The sequence below is a fragment of the Schistocerca nitens genome, chromosome 2 (assembly GCF_023898315.1).
Source record: "Schistocerca nitens isolate TAMUIC-IGC-003100 chromosome 2, iqSchNite1.1, whole genome shotgun sequence".
Taxonomy (NCBI): domain Eukaryota; kingdom Metazoa; phylum Arthropoda; class Insecta; order Orthoptera; family Acrididae; genus Schistocerca; species Schistocerca nitens.
In genome coordinates this window covers 735,951,897-735,977,782 of record NC_064615.1, presented here as the reverse complement: position 1 = coordinate 735,977,782, position 25,886 = coordinate 735,951,897, and the positions used below count along the sequence as shown (strand labels likewise).

Sequence of the window (25,886 nt, the reverse complement as noted above, 5' to 3'; positions counted from 1 at the left end):
AGCACGTACCATGTACTCACATGTTTAAGTTGACGATGATTTTTTATCTGCATATTTTAACGGTATGTATGGCTGTTGACATGGCTATAAATATTTTATATTTTTATATTTCATGCATCATTAATACTGTATAGTTTTAGTCTTAACTAATTGAAAAAATTGTTCAAATGGCTCTGAGCACTATGGGACTTAACATCTATGGTCATCAGTCCCCTAGAACTTAGAACTACTTAAACCTAACTAACCTAAGGACATCACACAACACCCAGTCATCACGAGGCAGAGAAAATCCCTGACCCGCCGGGAAACGAACCCGGAAACCAGAGCGCGGGAAGCGAGAACGCTACCGCACGACCACGAGCTGCGGACAACTAATTGAACCTGGTCGCTTACACAGTATTTGTATTTACAACAGATCTGAAGATGGCGGTAAGCCGAAACCGGTAATCAAGTGTAAAGAAATCTGCGTGATCAAGACGGACTTGTGGAAATAAAAGTGCCAAAAATAAAATGATTGCGGACTCATTTACAGACTTTATGTCTTCAATTGATAGCCTCTTTATACGCCTTCATCAGAGCCCAAATTTCTCTTATCTTACGCGAACTGTACGTTGTCGGCGGTACAATCGTTCTGCAGTCAGCTTCAAATGCCGTTTCTCTGAATTGTCTCTGTAGCGTTCCTGGAAAGAACGTCGCCTTCCCTCCATGGATTTTCGTTTGAAATCCCGAAGCATCTCCGTAATAGTTGCACGTTGATCGAAGCCATCGGTAACAAATCTAACAGCACACCTTTGAACTGCTTCGATCGCCTCCTTTAATCGGACCTGGTGGGGATCCTAAACAGTGGATCAGTACTCAAAAGGGGCACGTATAATAGTATTCTATGTGCAATCTCCTTCACAGATGAACCATACTTTCCTAAAATTCTCCCAATAAACTGAACTTGACCACTCGTATTCCGTACTACCGTTCCTACGTTTTCGTTCCACGGTTAATCGACGTGGCTGTGTCAAACAGGACACTACTAATGCTGTATTCGAACAATACGGGATTGTTTTTCCACTCATCTGCATTAATTTACAATTTTATACATGTAGAACAAGGTGTCATTCATCACAGCAACTGCCGCGCGGTATTAGCCGAGCGGTTTGAGGCGCTGCAGTCATGGACTGTGCGGCTTGTCCCGGCGGAGGTTCGAGTCCTCCCTCGGGCATGGGTGTGTGTGTTTGTCCTTAGGATAATTTGGGTTAAGTAGTGTGTAAGCTTAGGGACTGATGACCTTAACAGTTAAGTCCCATAAGATTTCACACACATTTGACCATCTGAATCACAACAACTATGTATTTTGTTTAAGTCACCTTGCATCTTCCTACAGTCACTGAACGACAACATCACACGGTTCACCACAGCAACACGCAGATTGCTGGTCACTCTGTCCGTGAGGTCATTTATGTATATAGAGAATAGCAGCTGTCCTGTCACTCCAACCTGGGACATTACTGACGATACCGTTGTCTTTGATGAACAGTCGCCGTCGTCGGGACAACGTAGTGGGTTCTATTACTTAAGAAGTATTTGAGCCGGTCGCATATCTCGGAACCTATTCCGAGTGCTCGGACGTTCTTCAATAGTCTGCAGTGGGGGGTCACGAGGTCAAGCGCTTTCCGGATATTTAGCTGAATTTCGCACATGCGATACTTTCCAAATCAGTGCTGATTTTTGGGTATGAGGTTTTCCATTTGTAACCTCCCAACAGTAAAAATATATAATTTTACTTATAACATTCACGTTTATTGTAACTTCTCAACAGTACAAATATATATATAGCATTCACATTCAGTGTAACCTCGCAACAGTTTATTATTCCGTAACCTCGCAGTAATAACGTGACTAACCTCCTAAGAAAAAACGTGACTCATATGTAACCTTTCAATAATTAACTGTCTGTGAATCTAAACTGGTAAATCTGGACGTCAGCAGCGCTGCGTCATGGCCCTAAAAGATCATACTGAATAAACTGAAAATTCTTACCTCAATGAAGTCGCCGGATAACGCGTACATATCTGCTCCTATAAGAAATTTCTCTGGCACAGCCCAGTGAAATGCTGGCCATGAGATTTGTCATGTATAGAAAGAAACAACTGATTTTTCTTTACGATAATCGGGATGACCATGGAGTGCAGAAATTAGTAAATTCTTTAAATTGACATGAATGATTGTCAAAAAGTTAATTTTATAAAAACGATTATTATTAAAAGATTTTTTGAAACATTTACATGGGACTTGACATAACAATAGTACAAATCTTGTTGTAACAAACTACATATGCGCGTGGCTGCTTTTACCTTGTATTACATCGCTCAGCCACCGCCATCGCTCCTCACGACCGGCCCAGCCAACTCCATACACACGCCTGCTAGCTACTACTTACTCCTACTGACACTGCTCTTACTGCAGCGAACGCTGCTCTCTGGTCTGAGATTCTCTTATAGCTTACATATCGCAGGCAGCGCGTGAGCAATGCATCGAAATGACATCTGCCCGAGTGCACTAGCAATAAATTCCTTAGTCATGGACCTCTTACACATTACAAGGAAATTTATCATAAACGAACTGAAAATATGTTCAAGAATTCTGCAGCAAACCGATGTTACGGATATTGGTCTGCAGTTTTGCATATCCGTTCCATTAGCCTTCTTATACATAGGAATCACCATCACTTTTTTCTAGTCGCTTGGGGCATTACGCTGGGTGAGAGATTTGCCATAATGTAAGCTAAGTATGTGGTCAATGGCGTAGAGTATTCTCCGCAAAACCCCATTGGGATTGCATCCAGAATGGTGCCCTTATTTGTTTACAACTCCTTCAATTGCTTCTCTATGCCAGGGATGTCTATTGCTACGTCCTCCATACGAGAATGTGCGCGACAGTCAGGCGGCGGTATGTTTGTACGATCCTTCTGCGCGAATGTTTTATTAAACGCAAAATTTAAAGCTTCTAATTTACTTTTGCTGTCTTCTACTGTCACACCAGACTGGTCAACAAATGAATGGATGTTTAGCGATTTTACGTAGGGTCAGAATTCTCCCGGGTTCTCGGTAAGGTCTTTCTCTAAGGTATGACGGTGCTATTTGTATGCTTCATGCATCGAAATTTTTACTGAAGTACAAATTTCTACTAATTTTTGCCTGTGGATCTTTGTGCGTTCCTTATTGCACCGAGAGCCCAACAGTCTTTGCTTCCTCATTTCCGAATTTTGTTAGTTACAATGGATTCCTTCCGCCCTTAACCCACCTACATGACACGTAATCATCCAGAGCGTGATTCATAATTAATTTAAACTTCCACTACGTCTATCATGTTGGAACTAAATGATGTCGATTTATTGTCTAAGAGGGATGTTAAAGCCTTTTGACGACGGGTTTATTAACTTCAGTAACCGTCGTCGCTATGATGACATCATGGTCACTGATGCCCGTCTCTGCACTGACACTGTCGATAGAATCAGACTGTTGGTAGCTACAGTGTTTAAAATACTTTCATTGTTTGTGGGTTGCCGATCTAGCTACTCAAGTCAGATTTCGAAAAACGAGTTCAAAACTGCTCCACAAGACTATCTGTACCACCTACAATGAAGCCATAGAAGTCCATGCCTGCACTCTATTGCATCCAACTAATAGGGCACGACATGGGTATTTTCGCGCTACTCAGTGTAGAACTTGTTTGAGTGATTCTAAAACTGTCTCGGCGGAATCAGGTTTCTGGTAAAAACAACCAATAATTAACTTGAGTTCACATAGGTGTGTTACTCACATCCACATAACTTCACAGTTAGACCTAGTTTTAACCTCGATAGACACATTAACTGCAGTGAACACTCCCTCACCTACGGCGTCTACTAAGTCTAGTCAGTATATGTTCCATGCCTCGCTAAACATTTCGGGTCTTTCAGTTTCTGATTTGAGCCAGTTCTCGGTTTCGAGAATGACTTAAGTGTGACGAGCTTCCCACAGGGCAATCAGTTCTGGAAATTTGTTACGAATACTTCGACAATGTATTGTTAAACTTTCGCAGTCGAAGTGTCTTTAGTTTGTATGCCCTGCGATTTCACTTCTTGTGGATGGACTAGCGGGCGTTCATCATGGGATCTCAGAATACTGCCTAGCCTAAAGATCCACCACATCTACTTAGCAAGTATTCTGCTACCCGAACAGCTTCTTCCTTTGTGTATTGCATCCCTGACTTATCAAGGGGAGTCTTACATTTCTCTACCCCATAACGGGAGTCACAAAATCTTAGACAAGGCCATCACAAAATCGACAGAGTATTTGTTTGAGACCTTCAACTCAGCTCTAGACCAAAGGACCCCATCAACTCTGGTTACAGTACTGCAAATTACGAGCTCTGCTTGCAGCCCATGAGCGAGGCCAGCTGTCTTCACCACTTCTGCCAGTCATCCATACGAACTGAGGATGGTGTGAGAACAAAAGCGACAAACATCTTTGTTGCCAATGTGGTCCACAATTTGGTGCCGACATGAATCACAATTTGCAGACTACTGCTCCCTGCACCCTCCATAGCCACAGGCAGGGCCTACTCCACATCTTGGATAAGGTCTCCCGGCAGGAGTACCGAGCGCACATTGGACTTCTTTCCAGCCCTGGACGCTTTTTCTATCAGGGGCTCCATAACGCACTTAACAGTGGGTAAGAGTGGAGATCCTTACAACTAGCAAACCCCGTCCCTGCGTGTCTGTTCGGCCCCCCGAAGAAGCTCATACTTGTCAGCTCACAGGGTGGCTGGGCGAGGCCAAATGGCCAACCTCCTCATGTCCTCGGATGCTTTACGACCCAACACTCTGTGGCGATGGTGGATCACCCGTGTCGAGTACGCTGCAAGGTTCCTCAACAGCAGGGCCCTGGGGCGAAACAAACGATACTTAAGGTATTCTATGCGACACAGCTCGTTCTCCATCTCCACTGAAGCCCAAGACCGCAGCCTGCAGATGGCTTATCACGACCAAAAATGTATTCAGCTATTTGCGAACTGCAGCCAGCTCCTGCTGTGTCTGCACATGACATGTACACACTCTATTCATCTTACTGCTATGTATATGAAGTAAACTATAAAAGCAATCAGAGAAACCTAATAAGTATCTTGCTACTCTCCTGGTATGTCACCAACGGAGGCTGAAGCTGACTGAGCTGTGAACAACGGTCACTGGCTGTTCATAACGAACGAATGACAGCTACGCTGCAGACTGTACGAATCTACGCTTTACAGTTACTGAACTGCGAGACTACACTTCTTAAACATGAAAACACACTAAGAATTGAAGAATTTACGACTAAAATTATAAAAGCATACAGAAAAAGCTACACATATAGCTTGCTATTCTCCTGTTTTGTTACCCAAAAGAGGTTTTACCTTTCTATCTAAATGTATGTATTGCAACGTAAATCGTCTACGGAGAGAATTAAGTCTGCTCGATGTACCTTAAGTGTGAGGATATTCATATATCCTGTAAAATAAACTCGAAAATTACTCTGTGAGATTCTCTATTTATGTACCAACTTCGCTAAAATTTCTTTTTCCCTTATATTTTGGTTCATTTAGAACCCATTTATTGCGTCCACTGACAAATATAAGACTAATCAGTTGCATATAACACTGATCATTCTATGAAACGTGAGCTTTTCTGGCGGAAGCGCCAAAAAACTGGTATAGGCATGCGTATTCAAATACAGAGATACGTAAACAAGCAGAATATGGCGCTGCGGTCGGCAACGCCTGTATAAGACCACAAGTGTTTGGCGCAGATCTTAGGTCGTTTATTGCTGCTGTCGGGGCAGGTTATCAAGATTTAAATGAGTTTGAACGTGTGGTTGTAGTAGGCCCACGAGCGATGGGACACAACATCTCAGAGACAGCAATGAAGTGGGAATTTTCTTGTACGACCATTTTATGAGTGTACGTGAATATCAGGAATCCGGTAAAACATTAAATCTCCGACATCGATGCGACTAGAAAAAAATACTGCAAGAACGAGACCAACAACGCCAGATGAGAATCGTTCAACATGACAGAAGTGAAACCCTTCCGCAAATGGCTGCAGATTTCAGTGCTGGGATATCAACAAGTATCAGCGTGCGAACTCTTCAACGAAACGTCATCGATGTGGGCTCTCGGACTCAATGGCCCACACGTGTACACGTGTACCGTTGATGACCGCACGACACAAAGCTTAACGCCTCGCTTGGGTCCGTCAACACAGACATTGGACTGTTGATGACTGCAAACCTGTTGCCTGGTCGGATGAGTCTCGTTTCAAATTGTATAGAGTGGATGGAAGTATACGGGTATGGAGACAACATCATGAATCCATGGATCCTGCATGTCAGGAGGGGACTGTTAAAGCTGTTGGAGGCTCTGTAACGGTGTGGGGCGTGTGCAGTTGGAGTGATACGGGGCCCCTGATACGTCTAGGTACGACTCTGACAGGTGACACGTACGTAAGCATCCTATCTGATCACCTGAATCCATTCATGTCCATGTGCATTCCGATGGACTTTGGCAATTCCAGCAGGACAATGCGACAGCCCACACGTCCAGAATTGCTACAGAGTGGGTCCAGGAACACTCTTGTAAGTTTAAACTCTTCCACCGGCCACCAAACTCCTCTGAAATGTGCATCATTGAGCATATCTGGGATGCCTTGCAATGTGCTGTTCAGAACAGATCTCCACCCGCCCGTATTCTTGCGCATTTATGAACTGCCCTGCAGGATTCATGGTGTCAGTTCCCTCCTGCAATACTTCAGACACTAGTCGAGTCCATGCCACGTCGTGTTGCTGCACTTCTGTGCAGTCACGAGTTCCCTACACGATATTAGGCAGGTGTACCAGTTTCTTTGGCTCTTCAGTGTATTTTCTGATGGAATCGATAAGTCACATTATTTTTTGCGGAAATGTCTTAGAAACATAAGGTTTACCATTTTTAGTTTTTCTTTAGTTGTCTGTCCTGGTCTGACAATGCAAGAAAAACGGGATATTTTTTTTTCCATATGATCACTATCTACGAAAATATTATTAAACAAGATTCTGTTACCTGAATGAGATTTTCACTCTGCAGCGGAGTGTGCGCTGATATGAAACTTCCTGGCAGATTAAAACTGTGTGCCCGACCGAGACTCGAACTCGGGACCTTTGCCTTTCGCGGGCAAGTGCTCTACCAACTGAGCTACCGAAGCACGACTCACGCCCGGTACTCACAGCTTTACTTCTGCCAGTACCTTGTCTCCTACCTTCCAAACTTTACAGAAGCTCTCCTGCGAACCTTGCAGAACTAGCACTCCTGAAAGAAAGGATATTGCGGAGACATGGCTTAGCCACAGCCTGGGGGATGTTTCCAGAATGAGATTTTCACTCTGCAGCGGAGTGTGCGCTGATATGAAACTTCCTGGCAGATTAAAACTGTGTGCCCGACCGAGACTCGAACTCGGGACCTTTGCCTTTCGCGGGCAAGTGCTCTACCAACTGAGCTACCGAAGCACGACTCACGCCCGGTACTCACAGCTTTACTTCTGCCAGTACCTCGTCTCCTACCTTCCAAACTTTACAGAAGCTCTCCTGCGAACCTTGCAGAACTAGCACTCCTGAAAGAAAGGATATTGCGGAGACATGGCTTAGCCACAGCCTGGGGGATGTTTCCAGAATGAGATTTTCACTCTGCAGCGGAGTGTGCGCTGATATGAAACTTCCTGGCATTCTGGAAACATCCCCCAGGCTGTGGCTAAGCCATGTCTCCGCAATATCCTTTCTTTCAGGAGTGCTAGTTCTGCAAGGTTCGCAGGAGAGCTTCTGTAAAGTTTGGAAGGTAGGAGACGAGGTACTGGCAGAAGTAAAGCTGTGAGTACCGGGCGTGAGTCGTGCTTCGGTAGCTCAGTTGGTAGAGCACTTGCCCGCGAAAGGCAAAGGTCCCGAGTTCGAGTCTCGGTCGGGCACACAGTTTTAATCTGCCAGGAAGTTTCAAGATTCTGTTACGTTACCGTGCCCGACTTGAAAAAATTGCTATTGAAATCAGAGTGTAACAGCCAAATAATGTTTCTTGTAGATTCTTCTTGTGTGACGGATAGTTGAAGGGACAATCTAGATTTGTCACGAACAGCTGCAAGTTTATCAAGTTTACTGTTAAAGCTATGTAAAGCATCCTGCAGTAACAACTCACAACCACATGATTCCAGATTTCTGTTTACGTATGCGCTACTTGTTTCAGCTTACACGCGTGTGGCATTTTTTTCATATTGACTCACATGAAAGCGATTCTAGCTTACAACTACTCATATTTAAGTTTTCCAAGTCTATAATTTCTCTGTGTTCAGAAAATGTACATTTGTCTTTTAATTAAGAATTTTGCTAAACTTCGAAACTAATAAGAAGCTCATTTAATTTGTTTTTCAACATCTTGGTGCTCTGGTAAAACCTTTATTTTTCTGATAATTGTCCTGTCCTTGTGAAATATATTAATTTATTCTGTGTGTATGTGTATCAGAGCCATTTATTTTCATTGCAATATGATGACAGAGCCTGCATCATTGTGTGACGGTTCCTCAATAAATAAATAAATATACTGTGATCCTGTTTTGTTTTAATTTCGCGATTAGCTGTCTGTAAACTGGCTCTAATCAAAAACTGTGCCCCTCTGGTTCCATTAAACAAAGGGAATTTTCCTTATGCCTGTGACCCTCTGACACATTCAGCAAGGCACTTAGCTAGCTGTTCTTTCTCCTTCTATTCAATTGCAGAGCATGGCCAGTGTGTCCATGTCCCAAGTGCAGCAAGACGTGCAGCACAGATATAAGACCTCGCTGTACTCAACAATAACCCCCGTAGATCCAGCTTTTTTTTTTTTTTCTCAAGCGGCTAAGAGTTATGCCATCGTCCGTCATGGCGATGTAAAAGCCACACAAACTCCAGTTTGGTTTGTTATCTTGATACCTTTGATCGATCCAGCACATCTGTTGTAACATGGTGTTCTAAGTGGATAGGCTGTTCCCTTCTCAACCTACTGTGAGCAACACATCTTGTTCTTCAAAATATTTCCAACAGCACCGATGTTTTCTGTAATCTAGCTATGTCTAGTATAGGTTTCAGGATATTTGTAACCTGATACACTACATCTAGCTTTTCCTGTACCATGCGGCATTCCCACCACTGCTACGTAGAAGATCGCCTTAATTCTTTCTAGTTGCTTTTATTTTCCACCTAACTTTAATGTCGTTTCTGCGAATGTGCTGCACCCTAGTTTGTTCTAAAGTTGACTGAGGCTCATTCACTTTTGTCTTAGGTAACATGTTAAAGGTGATTTATGTAATTTTTTCCTCTTTCACTTCATGCTTGTTGCCTTTGCTCAAGAACATCATCATAATTCTGTTCCTTCAGGTAGCTTTCTCTGCATAATCATAAGTTATTGTTAATGGTCTTAGCAGGAAGTAAGATAACATAAGATTTGTTTTGTACATAAAAACTCTATTATTTTTTACTGCACCTGACTCCATGCAGAACTCATCAACCGATGGTGCACATGGAACGCTATAAATTTCAGAACTGTGTTCTTGTTCATGTTAATTTAACAAAACAATTCGATTTCTACGATCAGAGTTTTGTAGAAATCTAAAATTTCTAATCTATCTTACAGTTGTTGTACGAAGCTAAAAGGTTTTGAAGGTAATGAGCGACGTAAACTGTACACCCATCTGTGTACTGTATAGTACAGTATATGTTAGGTCATGAACGTACCTGGAATTCCAGTTATCCCTTGTTTACATTATAATAATATTCCTGTAGAGCGCATTGTACAGATACAGTTGGGACACAAAATATTTATCTAAAAGTTTAGGCGTAACAGTACGAATTCATTAGGTTTCTATGTATCTCACATTCGCCATCTTATTAACTTTTTCCTCAGATTAAGTTTGCGAGAAAATGCTATGTAGGATATGTCCGTGACGTTGTTATAAACTTTCAGGGATGAGGAAGAAGGGTACATGAATCCGTGTGAGGTAAGGGACCCTTGTCCGGAAATGACCGAGTCGAAAATTATATGCGAAAATCGTTTTGATAGCTCTGATAGTGGACTTCTTCTAATACTGGCTCTTTGCGTTCTATATCTTGGAATGAGGTAGTATGGACCGAAACAAGAAAAAATTCCAGTAAACATGGTCTCTAAAGTGTATTGTTTAAGAGCTATAAACAATTGTTCACTAGAAGAGATGTGTTTCACAGTAACAAAGATGAACAAGTGCTTATAGCTCTTAAAGTATGGACTTTGGAGTCCATGCTTACTGGACATTTCTTTCTTGTTATGGTCCACACCACTACCTTCCAAAATTTGGAAAGCAAAGAGCTTACAGTAGAAGGGGTCCACTGTCAGAGGTATTAGAACGATTAGCGCTTATAACTTTAGAATCGATCGTTTCCGGACCACGGCAAATGACCTCATGTTAATACATTTACCCTTCTCCGTCATCCACTAAGGTCTGTAACAGCACCTTGTAGAAATCACATTCAGTGGGTCTCTTGCAATGGAGATAAGAACAGACATTGCGAAAAGCTAGTAAAATACTGTGTATTTAATAACATTCACAAAATACTCCATACGCGTTACTAAACTTGTTTAACGAATATAGTGTGCTGTATCACATACTTTGCAAGTAGTGATCTTAAAGTATACGTATCTTACAATGCTTTGTTTTAGTCCTGTTCGTTGGTGTTATTATGTACACTGAAAGCCCTTAAGAATCGCATATTTTAAGTAACTGTAACATCTTACTTACTCATATTTGGCGAAATTGGTCCACAATTCTAGCATCTGAGCTCTAATGACACCTTCCTCCGTATTGGGATCGAGTGAAGACGATGCAAACAAGTAACGCGTATCGTCAGCGTGAGCAGCTCCTGGGCATAAAAAACACACGAGGAGGTATCAACGGCTAGTTCTTGTTTCATGTACTATAAAGCACCATTTTTTAATTACGAAACATGCAAATCTTTTGAAAATCGTATTTTACTGAAGGAAGCGCTCATTTGCCAAAAAAATAATTTAATAAGGAATCATATTTTTCTAAATCTGAAGTGTTATTTGTGTAGATTCCGTTTAAGGAAGATTTTGATTCCCTATTTTGTAAGTTCAAAATGGTTCAAATGACTCTGAGCACTAAGCGACTTGTTCGATTCCCGGCGGGGTCAGGGATTTTCTCTGCCTCGTGATGACTGGGTGTTGTGTGATGTACTTAGGTTAGTTAGGTTTTAGTAGTTCTAAGTTCTAGGGGACTGATGACCATAGATGTTAAGTCCCATAGTGCTCAGAGCCACTATGCGACTTAACTTCTGGGGTCATCAGTCGCCTAGAACTTAGAACTAATTAAACCTAACTAACCTAAGGACATCACATACATCTATGCCCGAGGCAGGATTCGAACCTGCGACCGTAGCGGTCGCTCGGTTCCAGACTGTAGCGCCTAGAACCGCACGGCCACGCCGGCCGTGCATACAGCACTTATTGTAAGCACAAGTTACTTATTTTATTACTTATGTAAGTGTGACGTTGCAAAACGTAAGGAAAGATAAATACGGTGATTAACTGCTCGCTCCCCCTACCTGGTCCTCCGGGGTAGGCGCTGAGAGAGCCGACGTAAGTAAACTCGTAGTAATACACGGGCTCCGAGGAATAGCGAGCCATGCTCCTGATGACAGCGTCAACTCCTTCCGAAAAGAAGAGGTGAGAATCAAACTGCAATAAGGAATAAAAGCTTCATGAAACTCACAACAGTTTAAGAGCAACAAAAAATCACACAAACCAAAAATTTACTTGTATAGTTGTACTACCAACTCTTCAACGAACGGAAACGCATGTAACCAAATGGAAATTCTTCATCGAAGTTACAGACATTTCAAAACAATAAAAGCAGTGAAAATGTAGCTTCCACAAAGAGCAGCAAAACCAGAAGTGCCAAGGAACCACTACTCGATAAATGGATAAAAGCAGTCAGATAGACTTTGGTTGCTGGTCGGCGATGAAGATTGTGTTACAATAATTTACACTAACAGTTGAAACTTTGTGCCAGCTCAGGACTCTTAACTTGGATTTCCTATTAGCAAACAGTCAACTTAATCATCTTTTTTACTCAACTAACGGATTTATTGCAAGAAATAAATGTTACATGCCATAGTAATTTCAATTTTCTGATGTTTGTTTCAAATGGTTCAAATGGCTCTAAGAACTATGGGACTTAACATCTGAGGTCATCAGTCCCCTAGACTTAGAACTAATTAAATCTAACTAACCTAAGGACACCACACACAACCATGCCCGAGGCAGGATTCGAACCCGCGAGCGTAGCAGCAGCGCAGTTCCGGACTGAAGAGCCTAGAACCGCTCGGCCACAGCGTCCGGCTGGTCTGATGTTGCCTATCATTGAATTTTAATGAAAAATGGGAGTAAAATATATATATTTTTGAGCCGTGCTGCCGCTCCCGTTGGTGCCGTTGCTAGGTTGGCAACGTTTAGTTGGTATAGTTAAGGTTGTCGTCTTCTTCTTGTGTTCATTGACGCCACTCCGTTTGTATGCGGTGTCTGTCCGCTAGTGGCAGCACAGGTGGTTATCGATATTTAGTAACGATGGTACTATCTTTGGGGCGACGTTTTGGTGTTTCTGTGTAGTGTGGGTCGGCAGTTCGGTTGGGGACGGACGAGCAGCCACGTCCGCACAGCGCAAGAACACTCAGGGACCACTGGCGGCACGCATGCACTGCCGGATGGAAGGGCTGCAGTCGCGAGGGGTACAACCTCGTTGTCAACCGGACCCAGGAAATTTAAGTTGAGTGGACCTTAATCCAAGTAGTGAAACCTCCAGCATTGTGAGATCTCGCCATCTGTTTGCGTGTTGCTGCTCGCAGTGTCGCCGAGACGAAGAGGAGCGAGTGGAGCGTCTGGGGAAGGCGAACCTAGTTAGCCTTCCTCCACTTCTTATTATTAATTGTTGCATTCTATATGTTATTATTTGTGAAGTTCAACCAGTGGTTTTTTTCCTGCCTAGTGCCCGCTAATGCCCCAGTTACTTCCCTTGGAGCTTGGTGTATGTTATGGCAGTGTACCCTTCCTCGCCTTGCCGCTGCTGTCCGGTAAGGCGTGTAGTTCGACAGCTTCCTTGATTTGTGGGCCGGGTGGTGTGTTTTTTCTTTTTTTTCCTACTCTGGTAGTAGTTGTTCCTTTCTGCTTCCGGATGCTATAAACACCGGAGTCTGAAGACGTATTGCTGACCGCCGGTTCCGGCTTGGGTGTGTTATTCTATCGTTGCATTGGTCATCGCACGTTAGGTAGATTCGGCAAATGATTATTGGTCACGCATTTAAACTGCCACTAGTCTGAGTTACCATCTCGTGAAGTGAATCCAACTCTTGGCTGCCTGTTTTATCGCTTTCGGAGTTTTGAGGGACTTTCCCAGGGCGATCCTTGGAGCAACGTCTGTGCCCCCCCCTCCCCCCGTGGTTTGATCAGAATTGATGATTTAAAAAAAAATTAATAACTGTAATTTCAAGTTTGAAGATGTAACTGGGTCTTAAAGGATTGCTATTCAGGCCTTCAGCCGTGAAACAGTTTTTAAATTATGACTATTGGGGCCTTCAACTGAGAAATAGTTGAATTTGTTGTCTTTAAGGCCTTCAGCCGTGAGTGTTACTTGTCTTAAAATTTTAGTTAGACAACTGTATTCTAGCAGTGAGATTTTGATGATTGTTCTTTAAAAAATATTTTAATAACTGTAATTGCAGGTTGAAGTAGTTGAACTGGTTCTTAAGATTGCTATTCAGGCCTTCAGCCGTGAAACAGTTTTTAAATTATCACTATTGGGGCCGTCAGCCGAGAAATAGTCTTAAATTTGTTGTCATTAAGGCATTTAGCCGTGGAACACTTCTTAATTTATTGTCACCTTTTATTTGTTGTAGTTCCCAAATAAAGTGTACGTGATTGAAAAATAAACTAACCAACAGTAACTGATTACGGCGCCGTCCACAATCGCAACCCAATCCTGCCTTCCTAGGTACCGGGTCTCAATTTTAAACAGTCTAAAAGCTCTCTCTATATATGTTAATAAAAGGTGTACTGTAAAAATTTGGATACTGCAGTTTCTATATAGTGTGATTGCTCCGCAAAAGGCACTGGTGGGGTAAGAGGTTGTCACAGATGTTATCTTGTTATAATTGAAAACAAAACAGGCAGTCTGCACAAATGAATGTTAAGAGAAGTTAATTTTTTCATATACAAAAATGAATGAAATTGTAAACGCAAAATCGCCCATTAAATACATTCAGCGTCACACTTTTATTAAACAGATAACACATTTTCGAGATCATCGACTGTGCCAATGTGCCTACGGCCTCATCAAGAAGCATTTCCTGGAGAACATAAGCAAAGACTTGAAGCTAAGGAAGCCAATGTCTGCTACTGGTTGATAAAAAGTAATATAGTCGTGTCAAAATCAGCGACTGCTGACTATGGTTTGACGTCTAATTCCAACTCTAGTGATTCCGAAGTTAATCTGTTTATAGGAAGATCACTTGAATCGCAGTATTAAATCTTCTGCTGTTCAAAACCTGTCAACGTTAAGCTGTCCAGGCTTGGCAAGCCCCACCGTTTGTCAACCACCTGCAAATATTATCACGTTAGTCACCCTGGAGCTGAAGTAATTCGCCGTGCTCTGTATGTTCCAGTACTGCTCCATTACAGGAAATCTCCTTTTCATGCGGTCTGTAAATCTTGAATTCATACTTATATGAAAGTCTTCGGGCAGTAATTAATGTATTATAACCATTCCTTTGCTAAATATGCACAAGACCTTCTTGGACATCATCTTCTGAACCCTTAATTGCATCAGCAAAATGGCAATTATTATTATGAAGCTTCACAAACTGTAAGGGCGGACTGAAAAGTAATGCCTCCAGAATTTTTAATGTGAAAACTCTTAAAAATCGCATTTTTGCGTATTTGGCGTTTCGTGAGTTCATCCAGTGCCTCTCACTTACCAGAGCTGTGGTGTAGTTATCCTGCAACGTGATGTCACTGCCGTTGTAGTAGAACTCTTTAACGGCGTGAGCTCCATTCTGTCTCTCTTCTCTCGTCGGAAGGCGTAGATCACATCCGACTTTTTCGTCAAAATTCTCGTTCAGGTTGCTTACTCGCTCTTCTGTGGATAACACCCCGTTAGCTGAAACAAAAAGTGATCATTATGTGAGCATTATAGGAAACACTCCTGCAAATATTGTCTGAAGTTTTGTTAAGCACAAGCTCTGTAGGCTGGCTCCGGCTACAAGTATCGCCAAGTTTGAAGAAAAATGTCCACCTGAATTACCCGATATTTCGATTTGCCTTCCGATAGTAATGTGCAAGCTTGTGCATCAGACAGACTCAGCACGAGTTACTGTAGGGAAAGAATTGAGTTTACTGAATTTACATTTTGTGGTGAAAACACATGGGATACAAAGGTGCCAGCAGGTGTGGCCGAGCGGTTCTAGGCGCTTCAGTCTGGAACCCCGCGACCGCTACGGTCGCAGGTTCGAATCCTGCCTCGGGCATGGATGTGTGTGATGTCCTTAGGTTAGTTAGGTTTAAGTAGTTCTAAGTTCTAGGCGACTGGTGACCTCAGATGTTAAGTCCCATAATGCTCAGAGCCATTTGAACCATTTTGAGGACAAAGGTACACGAGTCGGTCGTGGGCTGTTCAAGTCCGCACATTGTCTTTGTACCCATACAGTGCTGTCAGAAATACGCACCTAACAGGCCAAATTCAAATCGTCAGTGATTTAGATCTTCGAACACTCGGCATGGCTCTGTGGAGGAGACGTTACGTCCGTTCCGTTAATACCGTTGGTCGTTCTGTGTGGCGGTTTACTCGTGTGAAATAATAATTGCCTGTGCGACGTTGAAGATTCACATTAGACTCTGCTGACGTTGGAAATATACTGTGTGATCTTCGACTTGCTCTGACCCATGCGTGTTCCGTCCATAACCATCCCACGTCCTAGGTCAGTTACCTGCTTCTATGTTCAGTACAGATTTACCTGAAAGAGATTATTAAGATATCGAATCTGCACTAGTAACATATTTTATTTTTGTTCACTGTACTCGGTGGACATCGCTCAGAATCAGACCAAAGGTCACCTGACCGAAAATCACTACACGCCACTAAATTCGTCGTTTACTGACAAAATGTTACACAAAGTGTAAGCGCACCTTGCTTTACGTTTGTTCTGCTCGGCTTTCACTGTAAGAAGAAAAATTTGCATTAACCTGCATTTGTCATTTATTTTAAAACAACTGAAATTGAGATGGCAGCAGAGATAATACTGCTGTAGGGGACGCCTAACCAATAGTAAAGGGTATTTGACGAGAAAAATAAAGAGGAAAACTGTACATAGAACAACGAAACTAAACTGGAAAAGTTACGGTGCAACTAAGGCAGGAGCAGTATATAATAAGACACTGGAGTAATTAGCCAGAAACGGGGAAATGCTACGTTGTTCAGGCCGATTTCCCCGACTTGGGCAGTCAGACACTGCTGTGGCGGCCGCTGTAGCACCTCCTGTGTACCTACCGTCGTCTGGGATCTTTACTTCATAGGCTGCCGTGGACAAGGAACGACCTAATACTTTAAAGCACAGCTCGCTTGAAGTCAGTAGGAGACAGTCGCTTTTAGGTCCAAATCCTAAGCAAATAATGTACTCATCTTGACACAGTATTTCAATGGACCAACTGGCCGCCGTCTTCAGGTGAGTATGCTGATGCAGAATCTCGCCGGAAATGAGTTTCCAACAGAATCGGCAGGTCTTTATGCACCGCAGACGGCGCACCGCTCGTGCATGAGCAGCAGCGCTGCTGCCCTGAATCACAAGTGAAGTAGCGGTGTAGCGGTGGAAGAAATGGACTAAACCATACGTCGTTAGCAGAACACTAATTTAAAAAATCCACTGCTGGAAATCACGACCGTTGTTTAATACAAGATGAAATCGGACTCAACATCTTACTTAAAGGGAAATCCATATCCCTAATAATAATACGCTACTGGCCATTAAAATGCTACACCACGAAGATGACGTGTTACAGACGCGAAATTTAATCGACAAGAAGAAGGTGCTGTGAGATGCAAATGATTAGCTCTTCAGAACATTCACACAAGGTTGGCGCCGGTGGCGACACCTAGAACGTGCTCACATGGGGAAAGTTTCCAACCGATTTCTCATACACAAACAGCAGTTGACCGGTGTTGCCTGGTGAAACGTTGTTGTGATGCCTCGTGTAAGGAGGAGAAATGCATACCATCACGTTTCCGACATTGATAAAGGTCGGATTGAAGCCTATCGCGATTGCGGTTTATCGTAATACGATATTGCTGCTCGCGTTGGAAGAGATCCAATGCCTGTTTGCAAGATATGGAATCGGTGGGTTAGGGAGGGTAATACGGAACGCCGTGCTGGATCCCAACGGCCTCGTATCACTAACAGTCGAGATGACAGGCATCTTATCCGCATGGCTGTAACGGATAGTGCAGTCACGTCTCGATCCCTGAGTCAACAGATGGGGACGTTTGCAGGACAACAACCATCTGCACGAACAGTTGGACGACGTTTGCAGCAGCATGGACTACCAGCTCGGAGACCATGGCTGCGGTTACCCTCGACGCTGCATCACAGACAGGAGCGCCTGCGATGGTGTACTCAACGACGAACCTGGGTGCACAAATGGCAAAACGTCATTTTTTCGGATGAATCCAGTTTCTGTTTACAGCATCATGATGGTCGCATCCGTGTTTTGCGACATCGCGGTGAACGCACATTGGAAGCGTGTATTCGTCATCGCCATACTGGCGTATCACCCGGCGTGATGGTATGGGGTGGCATTGGTTATGCGTCTCGGTCACCTCTTGTTCACATTGACGGCACTTTGAACAGTGGACGTTACATTTCAGATGTGTTACGTCCCGTGGTTCTACCCTTAATTCGATCCCTGCGAAATCCTACATTTCAGTAGCATAATTCACGACCGCATGTTGCAGGCCCTGTACGGGCCTTTCTGGATACAGAAAATGTTCGACTGCTGCCCTGGCCAGCACATTCTCCAGATCTCTCACCAATTGAAAACGTCCGGTCAATGGTGGCCGAGCAACTGGCTCGTCACAATACACTAGTCACTACTCTTGATCAACTGTGGTGTCGTGTTGAAGCTGCATGGGCAGTTGTACCTGTACACGCCATCCGAGCTCTGTTTGACTCAATACCCAGGCGTATCAAGGCCGTTATTACGGCCAGAGGTGGCTGTTCTGGGTACTGATTTCTCAGGATCTATGCACCGAAATTGCGTGAAAATGTAATCACATGTCAGTTCTAGTATAACATATTTGTCCAATGAATACCCGTTTATCATCTGCATTTCTCCTTGGTGTAACAATTTTAATGGCCAGTAGTGTATTATCAAATAATCAAATTTCAGTAGATTCCCTTGGAACACATTCCCAGGAGCATGAAGCAGGAGTGACCATTTGCGTCTCGTTATAAAACATCTTGTGTCGCTCATTAAGACGGTGCTCTACCACTGCGAATTTGTCTGGCTGGAGTAAATGAGTGTGACAGATGCGTTCTACACACTGGTCCTGAATTGTACGGATAATTTGGCCAATATAAGCTATCCCACAATGACAAGGAATTTTGCATCATCTGGATTTCTTCAGTTCCAAATCATTCTTTACTTATCCAAGACGGGCTCTAATCTTAGCTGGGGGCGTGAATACACTTTTGTTGTCATATCTCTTTAAAATTCTTGAAATTTTCGTGGATATACTACCGGGAAACAGTAAAAAAGCAACAGATTTGCAAGTATCCTCTGATGCTTTCCCCGGCAGTTCGAAGTGAAGAGCGCGACATACACTGAGGTGGCAAAAGCATGCGATATCTCTTAACATGGCGTCGGACCTCCTTTTACCTGGCGTGGTGGAGCAATACGACATAAAATTGACTTAACATGTCGTTGATAGTCCTCTGCAGAAATACTGATTCATGCTGCCTCCATAATTGCGAAAGTGATGCCGCTGCAGCATTTTTGTGCAGGACCTCTATATTACGTCCTATTGATATTCGATGAGATTCATGTCGGGCGATCTGGTTGGGCAAATCATTCCCTCGAAATGTCCTGAATGTTCTTCAAACCAATCGCAAACAACTGTATCCCGGTGACATGGCACATTATCATCCATAAAAATTCCATCGTTTAATGGGTGCAGATTGTCTCCAAGTAGCAGAATATCATTTCTAGTCAATGGTCGGTTCAATTGGACAAGAGGACCTAGTCCATTCCATGTAAACATAGCCCACACCATCATGAAGCCACCACTAGCATGCACAGTGCCTTGTTAACAACCTGAATCCATGCCTCCGTGGGGTCTGCGCTACAATTGACTTCTATCTTAGGCTCTTACAAATGAAGTCAGGACTCATCTGAGCAGGGCATGGTTTTGCGATCGTCTAAGATCCAACCGGTACGGTCACGAGCAAAAGAGAGGCGCTGCAGGTGATGTCGTGCTGTCAGCAAAGACACTCGCGTCCGTTATCTGCTGCCGTATCCCATTTCGCCTCACTGTTCGGTGTACGTATCACATTGATTTCTACGGTTATTTCAAGCAATATTGCTTGTCTGTTAGCACTGATAACTCCACACTTACAGCTCTGCTCTCGGTCATTAGAAGAAGGCCGTCGACCACTGCGTTGTTTGTGGTGAGAGGTAATGCCTGAAATTTGGTATTCTTGGCACACTCTGGACACTGTGGATCTTGGAATATTGAATTCCCTAACGATTTACGAAATGGAATACCCATGCGTCTAGCTCCAACTACCACTCCACGTACAAAGTCTGTTAAATCCCATCGCGCGGCGACTGTTATATCAGAAACATTTTCACATGAAACACCTGGGCACAAATGACAGTTTCGTCAATATACTGGCCTTTTATACCCTGTGTACGCGGCACTACCGCCGTCTGTGTATGTTCGTGTAACAATCTCAAGACTTTTATCACCTCACTGTATTTGTTGGGCAGTATAAACATTTTGCTTAAAAACAACTTTAAAACGGTCCAACTCCCGTATCAGTATGCGAAGGTTCACGATATACACTATGCCCCTAAGTCCCATCCCCATTTCTGTCAACCAAAACATCAAGAAAAGGAAGTTTGCCATCCTTTTCAACTTTCACTGTAAATTTGACACTAGGATGGAGACTATTAAAATGATCAAAAATCGTAATACACATTTCTTAAGTGGGTGACGACGGCTCCTTGACGTTTGTTTCAGTGCGGATGCAGTAATATTGTCCGAACTCTTACAGGAATTAATAATTTGTAGGTAGGGGGATATTGGACGAGGGACACGTCTGCGATAAATTGAGTATTTGGGTCAGACAAAATGCGTAACCTGGTGGCCGAGACGGTTCAGGTAACCGTCCTAGAGAAATGGTGCATCCGGTCTCGAGTTCCGGCCCGGCACAAGTTATCAACTTTCGCCATTATTAATGCAGTGTGCGGCTGCAAGTGGAAGTCACGATTTTCCACTAATCCTTTTCATTTACTTCCTCTCCATCTATTTCATATAAATTGAGGCGTGCTGTTCCCCTGCGTGCTCTGTGGGCGAGATTGTAACCCTTTTCATGAAAGTGATTACTTCTTGGGGTGAGATGAGTGATATTAAGAACTGTTAAGCATTTTCCTTAGTAACACGCGGAGCTTTTGTTACAAGCTTTTCAGATACGTATCCTGTTTTCCCCAGGTAGTTTCACAATCGAAAACCGTAAAGTATGAGAAGGGGATCATATGCCGTGGAACGATTCTGGTGGAAATCTGGGCTTGAGTGAAAGGTTTCTGAGTTAACTGCCCCTCTCCCTGTGCACAAACTATGTATGTGCTCATGATGTGTTCCTATACAGTCCACTATACAATAGGCTTCTATAAAAGAGCTGACGCGTAGAACTTTTAATTCTTGGACTGAGAGCCGGTAACGAAAAAAGGGAAAATCTCGTTTTTAAAGAAATTTTCGTCATGCAACACGTCTGCTGTCCTAGAAGCCCCTGAAATACAACTCATCTACTGGATGATTACTGAAGCCATATTTCAGAATTGCATTGAAAGATCAATAACATTTTATTTTACTCACGCTGTGTTTGTGCAAGCTGCTCGAGGTCAGTGACACCAGACATGTAGGGAACCAGGTTGTAGCGCCCTTCAGCTACCAGAGTCCACGGTTCTTCCGTCAAAAACGCACCATCGTGTTCTGGTTCAGCACTGGGTACCCACACACAGGAGAACAAGGTCTTGCTATCCTGTCACAGAAAGTTTTCTGTCCTTTATTGAATGGTATTATCTACATAATTAGAAAGATTCAGTTGTAACATACCATCAACTCAAAGCATCGACGCGATCTTAAAGAGAAATCTGTAATTTCGGTGCACAGTCAAAGTGATCGAATACATTTATCTGCCTCAGTTCGCTATGCGTTGGAAATAATTTTGGCTATTTGATCAACAGTAGATTGCGTTTTGCGACGACTGTAGCTTGGATTGATGAATTTATGTCGATGTTATGATTGTTAATCATATGAGCACACTGAAGAATAGGTGTTGATCATTTATTCGTTACTTCGTCGCGGCTCAGAGCAGAGAGAAAATGCGCAAAGTAAAGTGAATACATAAACATAATATACAGTGCTTCCATAAATTATCGAGCATATCATAATTATACATAAAATTCAAAAAGTCTACGGAAAAGATGATTCCTAATGCCGGTCAGCGTATGAAAAAATTTATGTGCATATCGACAACTGTCACAAAATTCGAAAAGACAGAAAAATTGACACCGTCCAAGAGAAAACAATGTGCGTTCCCTAGATGTTACGTTATAATTACCCTACGGCATGCTTCTACATCTAGAATATAGAATTTATGATTTATTCTTTCAATGAAATGCCCTTACAACTCATTTCTTTTACTAGTTTCAGTATACTGTAAATCTCAAATTTGTTTCATGTCAAAATCTGCTCCTCGCCAGGCCTTTTTTAACTTCGTACCTGGGTATGCATACAATGACCTGTCAAAAGAAACTGTAGTGTAGCATCCCCAGTGTTGAGGTGGCTCTAAGGGCACCTTCTGAAAGCCAGTAAATTGAAAAAATAGTCATTTGTATTAGTTACACAATTAATTTTAGTGTCAGATAATAAAGCTAAGACAATCTTGAAGTAGATAAACGCAACACTCATACCTCCTCAGATAACGCACTGGATGAGTCCATAACTAGTGTGTTCGGGTCCACTGTTTTCAGAAAATTTACAAGGTCGCTGGAACTTGTTCCTGTATATCCTAGAGTTCCCGCAAACCGTACAGCTCTATCGGTTGCATTTCTAGAGAATGCCCAAGGGTTCATTGCTGATCCGCTCATTGCTATTGCATTCTTAAATAGACCTGGAAGGTAGTTAAAGATCGTGAGTAGTTAAAATGATTACGCAAGGCTATCGGAAACATGCAGTCAATTTTCTATGAAATATACATACTATGTATGACGGTAGTATCTGTTCCCGAAAGAACAGTTACCGTAGATGACCATGCAAATTTGCTAGAAATGAAATGATGATTAAATGGACACCCTAGTTGCAAACAGGCGTTGATGTACTTCGTTGGGGACATGTTGAAAATGTGTGCCCCGACCGGGACTCGAATCCGGGATCTCCTGCTTACATGGCAGACGCTCTATCCATTTTTTTTTTAAAAAAAATCTCATTTTGTTCGTTTTCATTCGTTGTATCTGCTCGGGGCGGACGTCGCAAGACACTCATTTTAGTTCGTCGTTGTTCCATTAACTCAGTTTTTTTATTACAGAGGGCAGCTAACCTTCTGACCGAACACGCTGAGTTACCGTGCCGGCTAAATGTTCAAATGTGGGTGAAATCTTATGGGACTTGACTGCTAAGGTCATCAGTCCCTAAGCTTACACACTATTTAACCTAAATAATCCTAAGGACAAACACTCACACCCATGCCCGAGAGAGGACTCGCACCTCCGCCGGGACCAGCCGCTCAGTCATCGATCTGAGCCACCGAGGGCGCAGAGGATAGTGCGCCTGTAGGGACTTATCCCTTGCACGCTCCCCGTGAGACCCACATTCCCAACATGTCCACACCACTACATTCGTAGTGCGCCTAATAGATGTTCGCGCATCATACTCATTAGGTGTCCATTTAATTATCATTTCATTTCTAGCAAAGCTGCATGGTCATCTACGGTAATTGTTCTTTCAGGAACAGATACTACCGTCATATATAGTTAAAATATGACTTCCCGGCCATTGACCTTCTTGTGCGAACGCACACGCTATGCTCGAACTCGTACGGGACTTGGTAGATTAATCTGCCACGAATAGTGAGTATGATGGGCAAACATCTATTAGGAGACTCCGAATGTAGTGGTATGGACAAGTTGGGAATGTAGGTGTCACGGGGAGGGTGCAAGGGATAAATCCCTGCAGGCGCACTATCCTCTGTGCCCTCGTTGGCTCAGATGGATAAAGCGTCTGCCATGTAAGCAGGAGATCCCGGGTTCGAGTCCCGATCGGGGCACACATTTCCAACATGTCCCCAATGAAGTACATCAACGCCTGTTTGCAGCTAGGGTGTCCATTTAATTATCGTTTCAAATATACATACATACATATTATAAAAATTGGATGTACGTGTGCATCTACACTCCTGGAAATGGAAAAAAGAACACATTGACACCGGTGTGTCAGACCCACCATACTTGCTCCGGACACTGCGAGAGGGCTGTACAAGCAATGATCACACGCACGGCACAGCGGACACACCAGGAACCGCGGTGTTGGCCGTCGAATGGTGCTAGCTGCGCAGCATTTGTGCACCGCCGCCATCAGTGTCAGCCAGTTTGCCGTGGCATACGGAGCTCCATCGCAGTCTTTAACACTGGTAGCATGCCGCGACAGCGTGGACGTGAACCGTATGTGCAGTTGACGGACTTTGAGCGAGGGCGTATAGTGGGCATGCGGGAGGCCGGGTGGACGTACCGCCGAATTGCTCAACACGTGGGGCGTGAGGTCTCCACAGTACATCGATGTTGTCGCCAGTGGTCGGCGGAAGGTGCACGTGCCCGTCGACCTGGGACCGGACCGCAGCGACGCACGGATGCACGCCAAGACCATAGGATCCTACGCAGTGCCGTAGGGGACCGCACCGCCACTTCCCAGCAAATTAGGGACACTGTTGCTCCTGGGGTATCGGCGAGGACCATTCGCGACCGTCTCCATGAAGCTGGGCTACGGTCCCGCACACCGTTAGGCCGTCTTCCGCTCACGCCCCAACATCGTGCAGCCCGCCTCCACTGGTGTCGCGACAGGCGTGAATGGAGGGACGAATGGAGACGTGTCGTCTTCAGCGATGAGAGTCGCTTCTGCCTTGGTGCCAATGATGGTCGTATGCGTGTTTGGCGCCGTGCAGGTGAGCGCCACAATCAGGACTGCATACGACCGAGGCACACAGGGCCAACACCCGGCATCATGGTGTGGGGAGCGATCTCCTACACTGGCCGTACACCACTGGTGATCGTCGAGGGGACACTGAATAGTGCACGGTACATCCAAACCGTCATCGAACCCATCGTTCTACCATTCCTAGACCGGCAAGGGAACTTGCTGTTCCAACAGGACAATGCACGTCCGCATGTATCCCGTGCCACCCAACGTGCTCTAGAAGGTGTAAGTCAACTACCCTGGCCAGCAAGATCTCCGGATCTGTCCCCCATTGAGCATGTTTGGGACTGGATGAAGCGTCGTCTCACGCGGTCTGCACGTCCAGCACGAACGCTGGTCCAACTGAGGCGCCAGGTGGAAATGGCATGGCAAGCCGTTCCACAGGACTACATCCAGCATCTCTACGATCGTCTCCATGGGAGAATAGCAGCCTGCATTGCTGCGAAAGGTGGATATACACTGTACTAGTGCCGACATTGTGCATGCTCTGTTGCCTGTGTCTATGTGCCTGTGGTTCTGTCAGTGTGATCATGTGATGTATCTGACCCCAGGAATGTGTCAATAAAGTTTCCCCTTCCTGGGACAATGAATTCACGGTGTTCTTATTTCAATTTCCAGGAGTGTATGCTCTACGAATTCTCCTAAATCAATCGATCGATTTCAACCAGACTTGGTACTTACATTAATTACTGTTCGGAAATCGTCGCTGTGGGTATAAGAACCACCTACCTATCAAATGGTGGTGGTTGGAGTCAAAAATCGGTGCAGCACACGACGCGTGAATACCTACACTTTAGTCATTCAGTATTTCCGAAATAGAACACCTAGAGACTTACAATATACTTTAAACATAATTTCAGATCTTTGCGAATCTGTTTCTAGCTGGCGTCCCCCGGAAAATAATGAAAATAGGAAGGTTTATCGCTTATTAAGTTTTCCCTGTTCATGTAGTAAAATTGGCGTATGAATCACGACCTTCTAATTTATTACTTCTTTACTACTGACTGTATTCGCAACACATTTTTCAGGCAGAATTTACCTACATCACTGGATGTACCTTAAAAATTATCATTGTGCAGCACATAGTTCAGGCTACAGGACGTCATGTACACTGAGCTGCGTGAAAATGAAATTCACTAGGATGAGCGTAATACCATGGAGAGAGATGGAGGGAAGAGGAGATGGATAGACATCAAGGGAGTAGGAGGAGATAGGCACAGATAGGTGGGAGGAGGCGATGGATAGAGAGAGGGTAGGGGAAATT

The 25,886-nt window shown here is 43.8% G+C and overlaps 1 protein-coding gene across 1 annotated transcript in view; it reads right to left on the bottom strand.

The window, feature by feature from the left end:
- The window catches only part of LOC126236944 (esterase FE4-like), a 67,929-nt gene that overhangs the window by 2,137 nt on the left and 39,906 nt on the right, over positions 1-25,886 (bottom strand). The window contains exons 6-10 of the mRNA XM_049946638.1: positions 22,348-22,547; positions 21,248-21,413; positions 15,081-15,262; positions 11,658-11,790; positions 10,835-10,955 (exon numbers count right to left, since the gene is read on the bottom strand). Of these exons, the coding sequence (XP_049802595.1) occupies positions 10,835-10,955; positions 11,658-11,790; positions 15,081-15,262; positions 21,248-21,413; positions 22,348-22,547 (802 nt within the window). The remainder of the gene's footprint in view (positions 1-10,834; positions 10,956-11,657; positions 11,791-15,080; positions 15,263-21,247; positions 21,414-22,347; positions 22,548-25,886) is intronic.